The 19,131-nt window shown below is 35.4% G+C and overlaps 1 protein-coding gene across 5 annotated transcripts in view; it reads left to right on the forward strand.

Moving 5' to 3' along the window:
- The window catches only part of BIRC6 (baculoviral IAP repeat containing 6), a 222,709-nt gene that overhangs the window by 107,145 nt on the left and 96,433 nt on the right, over positions 1 to 19,131 (forward strand). For all 5 annotated transcript variants that reach the window (XR_013337241.1, XM_077772791.1, XM_077772792.1 and 2 more), the window contains exons 40-46: positions 1,391 to 1,507; positions 4,033 to 4,187; positions 4,681 to 4,807; positions 8,123 to 8,233; positions 9,508 to 9,641; positions 12,792 to 12,919; positions 17,797 to 18,359. Coding sequence is in view for 4 of the 5 variants with exons in the window: in XM_077772791.1 (XP_077628917.1) it covers positions 1,391 to 1,507; positions 4,033 to 4,187; positions 4,681 to 4,807; positions 8,123 to 8,233; positions 9,508 to 9,641; positions 12,792 to 12,919; positions 17,797 to 18,359 (1,335 nt within the window). In the remaining variant the exon portion in view is untranslated. The remainder of the gene's footprint in view (positions 1 to 1,390; positions 1,508 to 4,032; positions 4,188 to 4,680; positions 4,808 to 8,122; positions 8,234 to 9,507; positions 9,642 to 12,791; positions 12,920 to 17,796; positions 18,360 to 19,131) is intronic.

Genomic DNA, 19,131 nt, shown 5'->3' on the forward strand with positions numbered 1-19,131 from the left:
GCTATTTCTTCATGATTGCTCAGGTTTTCTTACTGTATTCTGTTGTTGACTTATGATTTTAATTTGTTCCATGACTGGTGATTTGAAGTTTAATTACTTGATTTAAGGAGATATCTGTCAGTCGACTCCATTATAAATCATTCTTTACCCCTTGCCAAATAAATTTTTGTGAATGTAGGAGAGTGGTACTTTGAAACTGTTATTTTTAGGAAAATTAGATTATTCATTTTTAAGTGGACTTATGGTTTTCTGTTTTATTCATTGGGTCATAATTTGTTATTATTTGTATATTTGTTGCTTAGTTTTTATTAAGACAAAATATAAATACCATAAAATTTACCATTTTAACCATTAAAAAAATTTTTTTTAATGTTTATTTTTGAGAGAGAGAGAGCAGGGGAGGGACAGAGAGAGGAGACACAGAATCCGAAGCATGCTCCAGGCTCTGAGCTGTCAGCACAGAGCCTCATGGGGGGCTTGAATCCATGAACCCCAAATCATGACCTGAGCCGAAGTCAGATGCTCAACCACTGACACACCCAGGCCCCCCATTTTAACCATTTTTAAGTATATAGTTCTTTGGCATTAAGTATATTCACAGTGTTTTCATTATTTATTTTGATGTTCAAATTATCCCTCATTTGACAGTAGGATCTTTAAGCTTATCTGTCTTTTTGATATGTTGCCTTTCTTTGAGTGTTTCCTTGTTTTCTGGCACAAGATACCCCAGGCTTAGCATTTTCTTTTCCTTCCCTAGATTGGTAATTAACTACTTCAGCAAGAAGGTTATTTCAAAACCTTTTAGTGAAAGAATATGATTAGGAAACAAAGATTTGGGTGCTAGGTATACTTAACTACGATTTTGTGATTGTTTCTGTGTCTTCTTGGTAGTAAGGGAGTGTGTGTGTGTGTGTGTGTGTGTGTGTGTGTTTATACACATTTGTGTCTATATTTCTAATATATATATATCTGACTATAATAAAACTCTATAGGCTTCATTTAATATTTCTTTATTTAAAAACAATTTTTTAAATTCTAGTTGGGTAATGTACACTGTAATATTACATAGGCTTCATTTTAACCTACTCCCATTTTTGTATCTCTTTTCTCTGAAGTGAGGAGCCTGGTTCTCACTATCCTTACCTTACTTGCTCCCACTATCATCACTTAGTTTATTTGATCCGCCTCTCTCTATGTAACCAATCCCCCATCTCTGGCCTCCTCTGCACAGATGTTATCTGCTGGGCTGATACTCCCGGACCAGTTGTTCTTCCATGAGGACACATTCGTCACCCTGTTTTGCATTTGGATGTAGACATTTTATTATAGGAAATAGGACATGGGTAATAATTACCAAATGGCTGTTTTTTCTTTTAATTCCCCTTTGTAGCCCTGGATGCTCGCCTAGAAGTTGGACTTGAACAACAAGCGGAACTTATGTTGAAAATGATGTCTACTTTGGAAGCAGATTCCATTTTACAGGCACTAACAAATACGTCTCCTACATGTAAGTGAAAATCACCATTCTTAGAATATTACAATGAATGATTTATCTCTTGGTTATTTTTTTTATTTTGTATTAAAAATTTTTTTAATGTTTTATTTATTTTTGAGAGAGAGAGAGAGAGAGACAGCATGAGCAGGGGAGGGTGAGAGAAAGAGGGAGACACAGGATCTGAAGCTGGCTCCAGGCTCTGAGCTGTCAGCACAGAGCCCGATGCAGGGCTCAAACCCACAAACTGTGAGATCATGACCTGAGCCAAAGTCGGACGCTCAACTGACTGAGACACTCAGGCGCCCCTCTCTTAGTTCTTTTTAAGTGCATTCAGCGAGGACAAATTTTTAAATTCCATATATGTTGTGAATCTGAGTAAGCTAAGTCTATAGCGCGTCTCCATCACTAGGTTAGTAGCAATTGAAAAAAAAGACATAGGATTAATAAATGGGAAAGTGGAGGGGGCAACAAAATGCCTCCATGGAGTAGTACGCTTACATTCAGTCCAAAAACCTGAGTGATGTTTTGTTATTGTGGTGTTGTGAAGTTAATCAAATTCCTAGAGTTGTTTGTTTAGCTAGCTGCCTGGGAGTTTCTTGCATTATATCCACAGTTAGTATAAAGTGGGTTTTTAGATACAGAAACCCCCCCTTTTCTGAGAGAAATAATTTTCAAGACCCCCAGTGGATGCCTGAAACCACAGATAGTACTGAACCATATATATACCATATTTTTTCTACACATATCTATGATAAAGTTTGATTTACAAATTAGGCACAGTAAGAAATTAACAATAATAATAAAATAGAACAAATAGAACAGTTATAATCAATACTGTAATAAAGGTGTGAATGTGTTCTCTTTCTCAAAATACGTTATTTATTCACCCTTCTAGTGGTGATTTTTGATGATAAAACACCTGCATGATGTAATGAAGTATGGTGAATGACATGGGTGTAGTGATGGAGTGTTAGGCTACTGTTGACCTTCTGATTGTACATCAATCAGAGGATCATCTGCTTCCTGACTGCAGTTGACTGCTAGTAAAAGAAACCAGAAGCCATGGGAAACAAAACTATTGATAAGAGGGTACTACTGCAGTGGCATCTTTGTCATCCTTAAAGACTAGGATGGAAGAGATATATATATGGGCCTAACTGAACTGTCGAACTGAGGATTTACTACCTGATTATCTATATCACAGGAGGGTAAACTTTTTATATAAAGGACCAGATAGTAAATATTTTAGGCTTTCTAAGCTGTAGTGTGTGTTGTTACTACACAACTCTGACTTTGTAGTAATAAAGTAGCCATAGACAATATCCAAACAAGTGGGCATGGCTGATACAGAAACTTCCACAGTCAGGTGCCTGCCAGTCTTAATCATGAGGCTGTAAGTCTGCTGAAGTAGAGTGCTAGACATGGGTGGATTGCCTCCTGTCAGGTGAGTACAGTTAAGATAGCAGCCTGTCTCTCAAAGACAAAAGATTGAGCAGCTTTGCTGAGGAGATGGTGATGTTTTTTATTTCCCTTCACCTTCTCTGGAGTATGCTGAGTAAAGGAGCAGATGTACTAGTTAGAACCTAGGAAAAGCATCATGTTCTCCTTCTCTGAAGGAGAGTTCACAGTGCGTTAGAGAAATTTGGGTCTTTAAGTATTTCTATGTCAAATTAAATTCATCCACTTTGCTATTTTCATTTATTTCTTACCTTAGGAGCTATAGAAAAAACGGTGAAAAACTGAAGAAATGTTCTAGTGTTGTATGATCTTGATATTGGTACATGAATATTATTGCACCTTATCTTTCATGTAATGGAGGGATCTCTTTTGTTGGGTCAGCCTCTCTGTGACCACAGACAACTAGTACTGACCTAAGTAGTCCTTTTCTTTGTTAAATATTTCTTGTTTAAAATAATTTATTAGAAGATGCTTTTGTAATTTGTATCACTTCCTATTACTATTGTATCTTTTGATTTTTATACTGTTCAGAACTTTGTCCCCGTTTTAGTGACTTTCTAAATAACCTTTCTATGGAAAACCTCTCTTAGAGTTCATGTATATCTCTATTCCCCATGAATATATAACTGTTTATTAGATTGGTGTGTGACCTGAGATTCAGAATTTTTTGATGCTTCCCAGGTAATTTTAATGTGTAATCAAGGTTAAGAATCAGTGAGCTAGTGTCTAAATTATTCTAAAACTACTTTCTTAAGAATTAGTCAAGATTCTTCTTTTTCTTCCTTTTCCTCTTTTATTAATTAGGAAAAAATTGAAAATAGAAATTGCTAGAGAGTAAGGTTTTGTTCCTTTGATGGACAAGTGCTGTGAATTGGGGAGCTTCTCTCTTTGGTGATTGTCTTTTTGACCTTCAGGTAATGTTGTAAAAACAAATTTTCAAATAATATAATGAACCATTCTTAGGAATGCAATTAAAAAAGTGTTTTTAAGATCGTCACTTACCTGTACATACTAATAGCTAGTGAACGTTTCTCCTGATACTTTTTGTGTATAAAATCATAATTGTGTTTAATTTTCAGTATCACAGTCTCCTACTGGAACAGATGATTCACTTCTAGGGGGTTTACAAGCAGCAAGCCAATCCAACCAGCTAATTATACAGTTATCATCTGTGCCAATGTTAAATGTTTGTTTCAACAAACTTTTTTCCATGCTTCAAGTCCATCATGTCCAGGTATGACTTCAGGAGAAGTGGTGTATTTTACAAGTATTGCCAGCCTAGTAAAAGATTAAAATAACTGGGGAGATCTTTCTCAACCTGAAAGGGTGTTTTATTCATTATCTCAGATGGAAATGTATTGGAGATCCTTTCATAACCACAGCTCCTCAGTGGTAGGTTTTTATAATTTTTATGATGTTTAAGGTTTATTAGTTTAGTTCCAGTTATATGTTGTATATGCCTCTGTATTTAAAGACTTGAGTCACCTATTATAATTTAGAAAACCATATGTATTAGGTACATTATAAATCTTAATTTAGTTAAATTTTCTTTCATTAAGAAGTGTGAGATGTGTTTGCTTGCCAACTAAATTGGAGTAGCCAGAGGAAATACTTAATCAAAAAATTAATTACTCGTAAGGAATCATTCATAAGGTTTTTATTTAACAGTATTTCATTACACAATAGATATGTTTTCTTTCCTCCTGTCAATTTTCATTCTTTTTCAGTTGGAATCACTTCTCCAGTTGTGGCTCACATTGAGTCTGAATTCTAGTTCATCTGGAAACAAAGAAAATGGAGCAGACATTTTTTTATATAATGCTAATCGAATACCTGTCATTTCATTAAATCAGGGTAAGATTTATTAGAAGAAAAATTATTAACATACTATAAATAAACTAAAAAGTCAATGATTAGGTTAACATATACCTAATCTTTATCATTAGGGTTATAATGTTTTAGTGGAAAAAAGTTGTTTTTTTTATACACTGACAATAATTAGCCGTGAAGAGAACAAAAAACTTATTCTCTGGCTTATATTATCTTATGTCTATGTGCAACTAAAACTTGAAGTGTTAACATCTTTATATTTTCTAAGATATTTATTTTTTAATATAATTTAAAAAAATGTTTTATTTGAGAGAGACAGCGTGAGCATGGGAGGGTCAAAGAGAGAGGGAGACAAAAAAATCAAAAGCAGGCTCCAGGCTCTGAGCTGTCAGCACAGAGCCCAATGCATGGCTCGAACCCACGAGCAGTGAGATCATGACCTGAGCTGAAGTTAGATGCTTAACTGACTGAGCCATTCAGACACCCATATTTGTTTTATTCTTAAACTGTTCTGTTGTCACTGGTATCTTCCTTTCTTTCTTGCTTGCTTTCTTGCTTGCTTTCTTGCCTGCCTGCCTGCCTTCCTTCCTTCTTTCCTTCTGTCCTTCCTTCCTTTCTTTCTTCCTTTCTTTCTTGTTTTGAGAGACAGAGCGTGAGCAGGGTAGGGACAGAGAGAGAGAGAGGGAGACACAGCATCTGAAGCAGGCTCCAGGTTCTGAACTGTCAGCATAGAGCCTGATGCAGGGCTTGAACTCATAAACCCTGAGATCATGACCTGAGCCAACATCTGACACTTAACTGACTGAGCCACCCAGGTGTCCCACGATATTTCCTAAAAATGTGAATGAGACCTATAGGACCTGATAGAATGGAGAGGGATGTCACTTTTCTGTAGAAGTTGTATTAGTTAGGGGCGCCTGGGTAGCCCAGTCAGTTAAGCATCCAACTTTGGCTCAGGTCATAACCTCAGGGTTTGTGAGTTCAAACCATGTGTTGGGCTGTGTGCTGACAGCTCACAGCCTGGAGCCTGCTTCAGATTCTGTGTTTCCCACTTTCTCTGCTCCTCACCTGCTCATGGTCTGTCTGTCTCTCTCAAAAATAAACATTAAAAAAAATTTTTTTAAAGTTGTGTTCATTAGCTCTTGGGTTTTTTTTTTTTTTGACAAATGCAAGAATGTGGAAATAATGGGATAAAATAATATTTTTCTATAGAAATAGAATTAACCTTTGGCTCTGGCTGCAGGAATCTATTTAGTTTTATAAAGTGTTAAATGATCATCTATTTCTGGTGCTTTCTTCCTAGTGGGGCACATTCTCTATTCACATGGCTCTCAGGCTGGTCTTTCAGTCTGAGTTGACAGTCTCACTGGCTCACGGTCCTACTTATATCTGCGTTGCTTTGGCAAGAGCCAGCCCTGAGTTAATTAATAGGTTTTCATCTCTTCCACTGTACTAATAAATTATTATAAGTTGTGCTCTTTATTATTGTGAAAACCATTACACATAAGCAGGAATTAGTAAGAAAGGTAAATAACTTCATCATTATCATCAGATATCTGGTTAGTATTCAAATTTCTAGTTGTCTCAACTGTTACAAATTTTTAGAACTTGAGATAGAATCCATATAAGGTCCACACATTTTAATTATATTTCTTTAATCCTTCTTAAGCTGTATAGCTTCCCTCTAGATCTTTTTTTATCGCCTTAACAAAGTCATTTGTCAAACAAGTTTGGTTGGTTGTTTTTCAGGATTCCTGAATTTTAGTGATTGTGTCTCCATGCTGTCCTCTCGATTTCTTATAAATAGGTAGTTAGACCTGGAGCTTAGTTTTTTTTAAAGGCAATTTCAGGGGTGCCTGAGTGGCTGAGTCAGTTAAGCATCTGACTTTGGCTCAGGTCATAATCTCACCGTTTGTGAGTTTGAGCCCCACATCAGGCTCTCTGCTGAGCTTGCTTTGGATCCTCTCTGCCCCTTCCCTGCTTGCACAGCTTTCTATGTCTAGCTCTCTCAAAAATAAATAGTAAAAAAATTCTTTAAAAAAAAAAAAGCAGTTTCATAGGTCACCTCAATTTTTACATTGTTTAATACTGATGCTGAATGGCATTAATAATTCATTAGAGGTTTCAAAATGAGGATAGTCTGTTTCTGTCACTTTTTCATTTTAGTTGAAATATATAAAGGGAAAGTTTATAGGCTATTCTGTCACCCTCTTTTGGTATAATTTGTATAGTAGAGGCAGGGAAAATGCCAGCAGTTCTTTAGTTTTTATTTATTTTTTAATTATTATTTTTTAATATTTTTATTTATTTCTAGGAGAGAGAGAGAGACAGCGTGAGCATGGGAGGGTCAGAGAGAGAGGGAGATACAGACTCTGAAATAGCCTCCAGACTCTGAGCTGGCAATCAGCACAGAGCCCGACATGGGGCTCAAACCCACGAACCGCGAGATCATGACCTAAGCGAAAGTCGGACACTTAACCGACTAAGCCACCCAGGCGCCCCTCTTTAGTTTTTAAATTCAATTGGTTCACAGGTAGTCTACGTGCATGACCATTTAGTTTCTTTAATAAATGTTGTATAAATTCAGGGATTTAAAAATATTTTTCGGTTTTTATTACAATTGTTAAGCTTACTGATGCTAAAATTTTGCCATTTGTGGCCAGGGAGGTGCTCTTTCATTTGTTCTTTCTTTTTTTTTTTTTAAATACATGACTGTGTTTTTGTTAGCTTTTAAAGTATAGTAAATGTTCCATTCTGTTTATATTTTAGCCTGAAATCTGGAATCAGCCAATTTTCAAGGGTGTTTTTAGAGTACAGTCTCAGCACTGTATTATGTTTGCGCACTTGAATAACTTTTTTGGCTTTTCCAGCTGCCATAATGCTTCCTGCTTGGGCCTTCAGGTGATCTGATTTTTGTTCTAATTGATGCTTTTGCTGTGAAGTTTTATTGGTTTTCAGAGGTTTTACCCCATCCCTGTTTTTCCAGGATCCCCTATTATTTTCGGCTTCAGGTCTTGCAGAATATGAAGATTTTTAGTAAAACTGTTGCAGTAGAAGTGCCTGTAGTTTGAAAAGGACAGCATGTTTATGGTGATAACATGTTATTTTATGGACTATGGGCTGAGCTTTAAACTCCGCCATAAAACTTTTTTTTTTCTTAATTCTTTAGTGCTGTTTAACAGGGAACTCTTTTCATTTGTATGTTTTGAAGCCACTAGGTGGTGAGTTGATGTAAAGAAATAGTGTCATGTTTCTAAATTTATCCATTTCGTTTTTAATTCTTAAGAAACATTTGGTTATCATTAATGAACAATTTCCCCCTTTCTCGTTTCTGTGTAGCTTCAATAACTAGCTTCCTCACCGTGTTAGCTTGGTATCCCAACACTCTCCTCCGGACTTGGTGCCTTGTGCTTCATAGTCTAACGCTCATGACGAATATGCAGCTTAATCGTAAGTTTACAGATTTATTCCTTTAAATCTATTCCTTTAAGTCTCTCACACATACATTTTTATTCTTACTATCAGATTCTAAAGATTTTTCTAGGAAGTGATACAGTTGTGAAGATTATGTTCCTTCTTTGACTATGCCTCGTCTGAATTTGTTCTCAAATATAGGCTTTGTGCTTCTTTACTTTGACAGCTTACTCTCATCTGCCATCACAAATTCAAATCCTAGTTTTACTTTCTATAACCTTACTGTGTATTAAAACAAAAGTGATTGCTTTTAAAGTACGAAGTCAAATGTTTACTGTTTGATGTTTTTCTTTTTAAAGTCTCTTTGCACTTAAAAGTGATTTATTATAATCATGAACATATAATTAGATTCCTAGGTTTTTGTTTCCACATCTAGATCCCTTCGATGTTGTCTTCTATAGTGCACATTGGTTTTACTTTTCACTTTTAAGTCGGTTTAATCTGACATTCTTGAGATTGTTGTTAAGATAGGGGTGAAAGTTCAGACTAGAAAACAAGGACTTGCCATTTGTGAATTGAAATCCTTGTTCCGTCTATAGATTATGACAAGAGGTGGGTAAATTTTATCCCTGTTCTTTCTGGGGTTAATTTCACTAAATAGAAAACTTTGTCACATTGATAAATAGATCAGTTTAAATCATTATTTAGCATCAAAGTGATTTTCCTTTTTTTTGGTTGGTATATGCTTTCCAAATATAGCTTCAAAAGCATCCTTGTCTCATATTGAAGATAGATTTAATTTAACTCAAAGGATATTATTCAGTTCAGAAAGCTGGTTTGTTACCTGTATATCTTTGAACAGTGTACAGCCTTTGTGGTACTGGCCTGCAAACATGAATAGTGTTTGCCTAGATTTATTTTAGAAAACAGGGTTAAAATCTACCTGAAAAGTAGGTCCCTTTTTCTGAAAGAGGGAAATAATTACCAAGAATAGGCTCACCTAAAGGTCAGTAAGCATTTGTTTATTTATTTTCCAATTTCTTTTCACTTGACTGTATACTAAATAAGATGCACTTTAAACCAGCTATTTTTTACAGTCGGATTAGGAGAGAGGCCATAGGAGATCTGTGATAGATGAAAATAGAGAACGAGCCCAATACAGTCAATGCAGTAGCGATACAGACCCTTTTAATAAACTGACTTCCAGGAATATGTGAGTGTTCCTTGAAACTAAAAGGTATTTGAGATACTGCATTTCCATTCTTTCAGGGTCCATTTGTTAAGAGCATTTTTTAAAAACTGTTTTACAGCTGGTTCAAGCAGTGCCATTGGAACTCAGGAGAGCACTGCTCATCTGCTGGTTTCCGATCCAAACCTGATTCATGTGTTAGTGAAATTTCTATCTGGCACCAGTCCACATGGAACAAATCAACATAGTCCACAGGTACGGTGGCTTTTGAAAACTAGTGATAGGCCCAGACAGTTCAGTAAACATGTTATATTTTAAAGAAAAACTAAATATAACTAATAAATAAAATCTTCATTGCTAAGATATTAAATGATGTTTTATATTTCAATGTACTGAATGAAATGTTTTGAATGATATATAGTAAGAGTTATACTGAAACTGCACAGCTGGTAGTAAATTTTTACTTGAATTTTTACTGGATATACATTCAGATATGTATTTTTGGCATTAATTTTGGGACAATTTAAGAAACATTCTGAAAAAAATGCTTACCTGAAAGTCAGGGAAACATTTAAGAAACTTGGAATTAAAAAAGTTTGTTTTGTTTTGTTTTTTTGAGAGAAGGAGGGCACAACTGAAGGAAGGCTAGAGAGAGGGGGAGAGAGAGAGAGAATCCCAGGAGGGGCACAGAGAGAGAAGCTCAAACTCATGAACTGTGACATCATGACCTGAACCAAAATCAGATGCTTAATCAACTGAGCCACCCAGGCGCCCTAAGAATTTAAAAAGTTGTTTAAAAAAAATGTACTATGTTTAATGACCTCTGCTATTAAGACTGATACTCTACCTAACTTAGTCATTTTATAATATTGAATATATTATTTAAAAAGCAAGTTACATTGCTCAGAGCTTAAACATTTTTCATCTTATTATAAACTTTACTTGTGTCAGCTTAGTTACTTGTTACATTGTATTGCTTTTTAAAATATTCCTATATTATTATACTTCCCTTTTTTTTTGAGAGAGAGAGAGAGAGAAAGAGAGCGTGAGCAGGGGAGGGACAGAGAGAATCTCAAGCAGGCTCCATGCTCTGTATAGAGCCTGATGTGGGGCTCAATCTCAATGACTATGAGATCATGACCTGAGCTGAAATCAAGAATTGGACACTTAACTGAGACACCCAGTTGCCCTCATTATATTTCTTTTTATATAAATATAAATTTAGTGTTCATAGCAGCTTTTTAGTGGAGGCTGCACAACATTATCATCATTTAAATTTATAAATTTTTCTCTGGATTTGCCATTAGACAAAATCTCATTTCATTGTGTAATCTACAATAATATCATCCTTTCTATTGTTTCATTTAGTCAGTAAGTTTTTTTAATGTTTATTTATTTATTTTTGAGAGAGAGATTGTGAGTGGGATAGACAGAGAGGAAGAGAGAAACCTAGACAGGCTCCATACTGTCAGCACAGAGCCTGATGTGGGGCTTGAACTCACAAAACATGATGACCTGAGCTCAAATCAAGAGTGGGACTCAACCAACAGAGCCAACCAGGCACCCCTATTCAATAAGTTTTTAACAGCCTTCTATGTGCTGGGTCCATGTATTTTCTTGGTACTAGGGATATAAGTATTTACCAAGACCAAGTCTCTGCCTTCTTGGATTTTTAAATTCTCTTGGATACATTTAGTCAGTACTCTCTTACTGCACATACTTTAATTTTGCAGATCACAATAAAACAAGTGAGACAAGGATGAAAATAAGGGAGAAAAAAACTATTATAGTAAAATTGGGCCAGAGTTTTGGTGGGAGCAGAGGCATATTACAGGTGATTATTGTACATATAGATTCATGAATTGGGAATGTGAGGATTCCTGGGATCACTGATTGTAACTTCATTATTTTATATATAAGAAAAAAATGCAGGGACGCCTGGGTGGCTCAATCGGTTGGGTGTCCCAGCTTTGGGATTTTCTGTCTTCCTCTCTCCCTGTCCGTCCCCTGCCTTGTGCTCTGTCTTTCTTTGTCTCTCAAAAAATGAATTAAGAAAAAGAAAAAATGCAGTATCTGCATTGCTTACAATTCTACAACTTGCTAGTGTATTGGAGAGCATTCCATGTATTAAATAGGGTTTTTTTTCTTCCTGTTTTTTTTTTTTTAAGGCAGAGTAAGTTATTGAAAAGCAAGCTTTCCTCTAAGATCTTAGTTTTTTGTTTTTTTTTTTAATTTTTAATGTTTTTTATTTCTGAGAGAGAGAGAGCAAGTGAGTAGGGGAGGGTCAGAGAGAGAGGGAGACACAGAATCTGAAGCAGGCTTCAGGTTCTGAGCCAGCTGTCAGCACAGAGCCTGACACAGGGCTCGAACCCACGAACCATGAGATCATGACCTGAGCCGAAGTCAGACACTTAACCGACTGAGGCACCCAGGCGCCCCTAAGATCTTAGTTTTATAGAGGAGGTTTGGTTAAGATTGCTGTGACTTTGGTGGTTAGTATTGGAAATTAATTTTATCTAACTTTAAAACAATTTGAAGAATTACATTGCATTTTATTTTACCAAAACACCTCAAAATTTTTATGATCATAGTAAATAAGGATAGAATAAGATCATACAGAGAAGTGTTACAAAACATTCCAAAACATACCTCAGGTTAACTAGTGTGTTTTCACTATCATTTCTTTCATTGACAAGATACAAGTTTGGGAAAGCAGTTTCTTATTAATTGGTACAGGTTTGTACCTTTGGAGTCTGTGATTTTGGTTTTTTTATCCATTTTCGTGTTTGCTCTGCTGGTCATTCGAAGCATGACCACTTGTGGATTACTTCTTTGAGTGCTTCTGCTGTGAAATGGGTATTAGTAGGGTGGTTGGTGAAAATCGGTGCAAAAATTCTTTGTACTTTTGAATCATTGTGAAGATATTTCTTGTGTAATTCTGGTGAATTTTTTTGTCTTGAGTTACATAAACCTATGAGTTCTAAACCATAATGCTAAAATTATTGATATTAGAATTTATGATTTTAGGGGCACCTGGTTGGCTCAGTCAGTTGAACATCTGACTTTGGTTTAGGTCATGATCTCATGGTTTGTGAGTTTGAGCCCCACATCAGGCTTGCTGCTGCCTGCGCAGGTCCCACATTGGATCTTGCCCCCCTCTTCCCCAGTCATACATGCACGCTCTCCCTCTTTATCTGAAAAATAAATGTTAGAAAAAGAATTTATAATTTTAAGTTCAAAATAAATCTATCAAAACCTAAGTAAATTGGTCTTGCTATCATTGTTAATATTTCATTCTTCATATGAAAAATTAAAGACTATAGTGCTTGACTCAATGATGCTTTTTAAAATAATTCTATAAATAGTATCAGTAAAAAGTTTTCAATGGAATTAATTTCTCTTTAGGTTGGTCCAACTGCTACACAAGCTATGCAAGAATTTCTTACCCGATTACAAGTGCATCTTTCTTCAACATGTCCTCAGATATTCAGTGAATTTTTACTCAAGCTAATTCATATACTTTCTACAGAAAGGTAAATTTCAATGTATGCATATATTCCTGATACAGAAGTCATACATAATCCTCCAAATAAACTTTGCCTTACCATTTGTTGGGGGTTAATGTGGGAACAGATAAGTATAGTAGGGATTAAGGGGGAAGGATTTATTCATTTCTCTCCTGACTTTTCATTCCATTCTTGCTCTCTCAGATTCCTGAACTATATGGAAGGAATAGAGTGTGTCAAATCTCTGTTTGCTTTTAACATTTTCATAGATTGGTGTAATTTATTTTGTTTGAAACCTGTATGTAAGAAAACCTAAGAAAGCTTACAAAAGAAAATTACACACCAGTCTCATAGAGAAATCCTAAATAAATTTGTTATGAAAATCAAGTAATACTTTAAAAAAATAAATTGTGACCATGATGGGTTTATTCTTAAATGCATAAATGGTTAAATATCCTAATGTATCATATTAATACATTATTTTCTTCATACTGGTAAGGCATTTCAAATATCTGACATTTCGTTCTGGAGTGCCTGGGTGGCTTAGTTGGTTAAGTGACTCTTAATCTCAGCTCAGGTCATAATCTTGCACTTTGTGAGATCAAGCCCCATGTTGGGCTCTTCACTGGGTTCGGAACCTGTTTGGGATTCTTTCTGTCCTCTCTCTGCCCCTCTCCTGCTTGCGCATTGTGCTCTGTGCTGACAGATTCTGTATCTCCCTCTCTCTGCCCCTCCCTAGCTCGCTCACTCGCTCTCTCTCTCTGTCTCTCTCAAAATAACATTTAAAAAAATAATAAAATAACTAATAATAGGTGTAGTTTAACTTACTGTACATACACAGTGAAAGATAATGGCAAGGAGTAGATTCACAAAACCAAGGACATGATGTTACAATATGTATACATGTACAGTATTTGGAAAACATGGACATGAGGGTTTTGTGTGATGTAAGTAAAAGCAGTTGACAAGCAAAAATCACCATGTATTTACTTTTTCTTTTAACTAGGCTTTTTTTTTGTTAACTGTGTATGAGACCTCCAAACATATTCATTAGATGTATGCTTCAGTATACTCTTGTTCCTGTAAAGTTGTATAGCAGTAAAAGTTTTCCTATGAAATATTTGCTCTGACATTTCTTACAGAAATATTAGCCTTGATTTTAGTTCAGTTACATACTATTTTTTTGTTTTCAAAGTGGAGATATTTGTAGGTTGACATGCCTCAAAAACTGATCAGGAATTTTCTTTTTTAGCTTACTTTTTTCATCGAGCCCCATTTGCCCTACACAAACCCTGTAAATTTTCTAATGTAGATTCTTTAACTCAATAAGGTTCTGAGCTAAGAATGTCTTGGTTTATGTTTTGTTTGTTTTCTATGTTTTTAAGGTCTCTAGTATTCTGATAAGTTAGCCGGGAGCTCTTAGGTAAATTAATGACCAGAAAGAAATACTTAGTCTTAATATAAACATGATACTCAGTTTTATCAGGTAAGTGTTTTGCAGATACTTTTTTTTTTCCTTAAATATTTGTTTATTTTCAAGAGCGAGAGAAAGACAGCATAGTCAGGGGATGGTCACAGAGAGAGAGAGAGAGAGAAAATTTGAAGCAAGTTCTAGGCTCCTAGCTGTCAGCACAGATCCCAATGCGGGTCTCAAACTCACCAACTTCAAGATCATGCATGACCTGAGCTAAAGTCAGACACTCTGAGACTGAGCCACCCAGGTGTCCCTGCAGATACTTTCTATTGGCGTTTGGATTATATTTTCATTTTCTTTTTTTTTTTTTTTTAATGTTTTTTTCATTTATTTCTAGGAGAGAGAGAGAGAGACAGCGTGAGCAGGGGAGGGTCAGAGAGAGAGGGAGTCACAGACTGAAACAGGCTCCAGGCTCTGAGTTGGCAGTCAGCACAGAGCCCAACGCGGGGCTCGAACCCACAACCCGTGAGATCATGACCTAAGTGAAAGTCGGACGCTTAACCGACTAAGCCACCCAGGCGCCCCTATATTTTCATTTTCTTAACAGTAACCTTCAGAAAACAAGTTTTCTATTTTAATGAAGTCTTATTTGTCACATTTTTCCTTACATATTATCTTTGTGTCATAAAAAAAAAATTCTTGCCTAACCTAAGGTCCTACGCATGATCTGCTATGTTTTCTTCTAGAAATTTGAGTTTTGTTTTTACATTTAAGTTTATGTTACTTTTGGGTCCAAGTTTTTTCTTTGTTTTTTTGTTGTTTTTGTTTGTTTTGCCTATGGATGTCTAGTTATTCCTATGCCATTTGTTGTAAAGGCTATGCTTTTTTCATTGAATTTTCTTTGTATGCTTTTCAAAAATCAGGTTTTCTTTTAACCATATTTGAAATATTTCTGGACTCTTCTGTAGAATTGATGTTTGTGTCTCTACTTTTCTAATACTGTATTGCCTTGGTTCCTCCATAGTTTCTTGAAATCTGGTAGTGTTGGCTTCCCAAGTTTGTTCTTTTTTTCAGAATTGTCTTGGCTATTCTGGTTCCTTTGCTTTTCCACTTAAGTTTTAGAGTACGTTTAGTGATTCTCATCTGCACTGCTTGAAATAAAACAAAACCCTGCTGGATTTTGATTGAGAATGCATTGGTCTACAGATCAATTTAGGAAGAGTTACATAGCCTCTTTCGATTTTTCTTTGTACCCAGTCATGTAGTCACTGGATGAAAATGATCTTCTTCCTTTCTAGTGTATATGTCTTCACCTCCAACCCCTGCCCTGCCCTTCTCCATCTCTTAATGCCCTGGTTAGTACTTTCAATATGATCAGTTGAAATGACAAAAATTGTCTTTTTTTCTCACTCTTATTGGTAGTCTTTCACAGGTCGAAATGTTACTAGCTGTAGCTTCCTTTGTAGATCCCTGATAGCAATTTGTGGTTTTTTATGTTCTTAATTTGCTAAGACTTTAAAAAAATCACGTGTTACCCTTGGATTTTGTGGAATGCTTTCTCTGCATCTTTTCAAATGATCATATGTTGTTTCTTGTGTAGTCTATAAATTCGGTGAGTTACATTGATTTTTTAAAAAGTGTTGATCAATATATGGTCCCAGGATAGACTCACTGCTCACTTGGTCATGATATATTATCCTTTTTATATCTTGCTAAATTGAATTAGTTAACATTTTGTTGATTTTTGAATCTATCTTTATGAAGCATGCAAAAAATGTTTGCATTTTTCTTACAATGTCTGGTTTTTATGAAAAGTGCCTGTTTTTTATACAAGTTAATTCTGGGCTCATAAAATGAGTGATCCCTTTTTTGTTTTCTGAAAGGAGCTGTGAAAAATTGATGACTTAAATATTTGATAGTACTCACCACTGATTGATGCTGAGTCTGGAGTTTTCTTATAGAAAACATTTTCAATTTATCTTAAAGGATTATTAATGTTTTGTATTTCTTCTTGAGTGAGATTTGGCAGTTTGCATCTTGCCAGACTTTGTTCATTTCATCTATGTTGTTGAATTATTTGTATTTCCTTATTATCCTTTTATTGTTGATGGACTCTACTTCGATTCCTATTTTCATTACTGATATTGGTAATTGTTATTTATTTATTTATGTCATTCTTGCCAGAAGTTTATCATTATTTTTGGTATTTTCAGAGAACTGACATGAAGCTTTGTCTTACAACTCAGTCCTGTTCTAGCACTATCCAAAGTTAGTGTCAGACTCACAGTTTTAGCTACTCAGTACCGTAAGACTGGCCTCACTTTAGAGGGCACTTGTAAGTTGCAAGTTGGCACCCTTCTGTCAGATTTGGGTACAAATTCAAGGGTTCTCACAGCACCCTCCTCAGTTTTGGTATTGTAAAAATGACACATAGAACCCAGGAAAAGCACTTACATTTACTGATTTATTATAAATTATATAACTCAGGAACAGCTAAATGGAATAGATGCATGGGAAAGTGTGTTGCAGGGAGTTTGTAAAGTTGGGTGTCTGTGAATGGGTTTGAACATCAAAGGTTCTGTGCTGTCACTATTGCAGACACCAGAATTTAGCAGTTTGTTAAATATATTAGCTGAATTCTCACTCTTTTGTATGTTGCCAGTGTCTGTTCTCAGGTTCTGTCACGGGAAAGCCAAGCTTCTGTTCTGTCTCCTTGGAGGTGCCTATCCTTCATGGATTTCCGGCTCTGTAATGAGTTTATGTGACTTTATAGTTAGTTTCACTTTTTCTTGTTAATTTGGGAGCAGTATTTTCTCCAGGTTTTTTATATTTTAGGCATAAGCAGAACTTGAGAGCATTTAACTTTGATGCGTAAGAATTATTTGACTGAATCTTAATTTTTGAAAATCATAATCAGTAGAAAATGTTTAAAATTGTACCATTTGAGGATATGAAAACCCAGAGTTTATTCCATTAGGAGTAGCATGTGATACTGAAATATTTTAGTCCGTAGCTTTGATTACTTGTCATTTAGTTTTCTATTGGAAGATAAGTCATTTTTGTTTTTTTTGTTTTTGTTTTTAATTTTTTAACATTTTATTTATTTTTGAGAGAGAGACAGACAGCGTGAGCAGGGGAGGGTCAGAGAGAGTGGGAGATACAGAATCCAAAGATAGGCTCTAGGCTCTGAGCTAACTGTCAGCACAGAGCCTGACACAGGGCTCGAACCCAGGAACGGTGAGATCATGTCCTGAGCTGAAGTTGGATGCTTAACTGACTGAGCCAACCAGGTGCCCCAGAGAAGTCAGTTTTGATCTTGTGTCAAATGGAAGACAGTAAGAAGAACTCAGGAAGAGACGGAAACCATTTGCTACAAAGTGGAACATTGAAAACCAAGAGTTTAATTACTATGTTAGCTCTCTTGTATTGTGGTTACTTTTTTAAAAAATTTAAGATGGATTAATTTTTAATCCTCTCTCTTTTTCTGCAGGGGTGCTTTCCAGACAGGCCAAGGTCCTCTTGATGCCCAAGTAAAGCTCTTAGAATTTACTCTGGAGCAGAATTTTGAAGTTGTTTCAGTTAGTACTATTTCTGCTGTGATAGAGTCTGTCACCTTTTTAGTGCACCACTATATCACTTGCTCAGACAAAGTAATGTCTCGAAGTGGATCAGATAGCTCGGTGGGTGCTCGAGCATGCTTTGGGGGACTCTTTGCCAACCTTATTCGTCCAGGTGATGCAAAAGCAGTTTGTGGCGAAATGACAAGAGATCAACTCATGTTTGATTTGTTAAAACTGGTTAACATTTTAGTACAGCTGCCTCTTTCGGGCAATAGAGAATACAGTGCAAGAGTGTCTTTGACCACCAATACGACAGACAGTGTTTCAGATGAGGAAAAAGTCTCTGGAGGCAAAGATGGTAATGGAAGCAGTAGTAGTGTTCAAGGATCACCTGCATATGTTGCTGACTTAGTGTTAGCCAACCAACAGATTATGAGCCAGATTTTGTCTGCTCTGGGCCTGTGTAATAGCAGTGCCATGGCGATGATAATTGGTACGTATTGAGAATGTTTAATCTTATACTTGTTTTTGGTATTGTATCTCTTTGTTTTAGCAACACATAGATTGATTTTTTTATTACTTTATAGTGTAAAGCTACTTTATTGCAAACTTGTTAGCATGATGTAAGTGGAAACTTTTATAGAGTGGCTTCTGTCAATAAGTGAAATAGAAATTATGAAGAATTTTAAGTGTGAATTTTTTAAATACTGTAATATACCAATCAAATAACTTGTAATTTTATATTGTATTTTATATTAAGAAAAAAAATCAGTCTCATTATAAAGTATCAGGTACCATACTTTATAGTCACACATCTCTAATGTTTTAAAGGCAAAGAATTTCACATCAAATTTTATAGTAGGGAACCAGTAAGGTTTATTGATTCTCACTTTCTTAAAATGTGCAGTGTAAAATTTTATCCAAACTGTAACCATTTCTGTGATGCATACATCAATATAAAATTTCTATATTGTTTCACTTTTCTCCCTGTTTGAAAGGTGATATATTGTACTTCTGTAAACTGTGACAAAATTAATTCCATTAATTCCATTCTATTTTTACTTTCTTTCTGTTAAGGGAAACAATCATCCTTTTTTTTTTTTTTTTAAATTCAGTGTCTTGAAGCATAATTATATAACAATACCACTTATTTTTCTCTCCATTTCCTTTGTTCTTGATATATAGCTTATATGTAAGATGATATTCCTCAGTCATATAAAAGAGCAACTTCTTTTTATTCCTACCAACAACAGAGGTATCTCATG

The sequence above is a fragment of the Crocuta crocuta genome, unplaced genomic scaffold, assembly GCF_008692635.1.
Source record: "Crocuta crocuta isolate KB4526 unplaced genomic scaffold, BGI_CrCroc_1.0 scaffold363, whole genome shotgun sequence".
Classification (NCBI taxonomy): domain Eukaryota; kingdom Metazoa; phylum Chordata; class Mammalia; order Carnivora; family Hyaenidae; genus Crocuta; species Crocuta crocuta.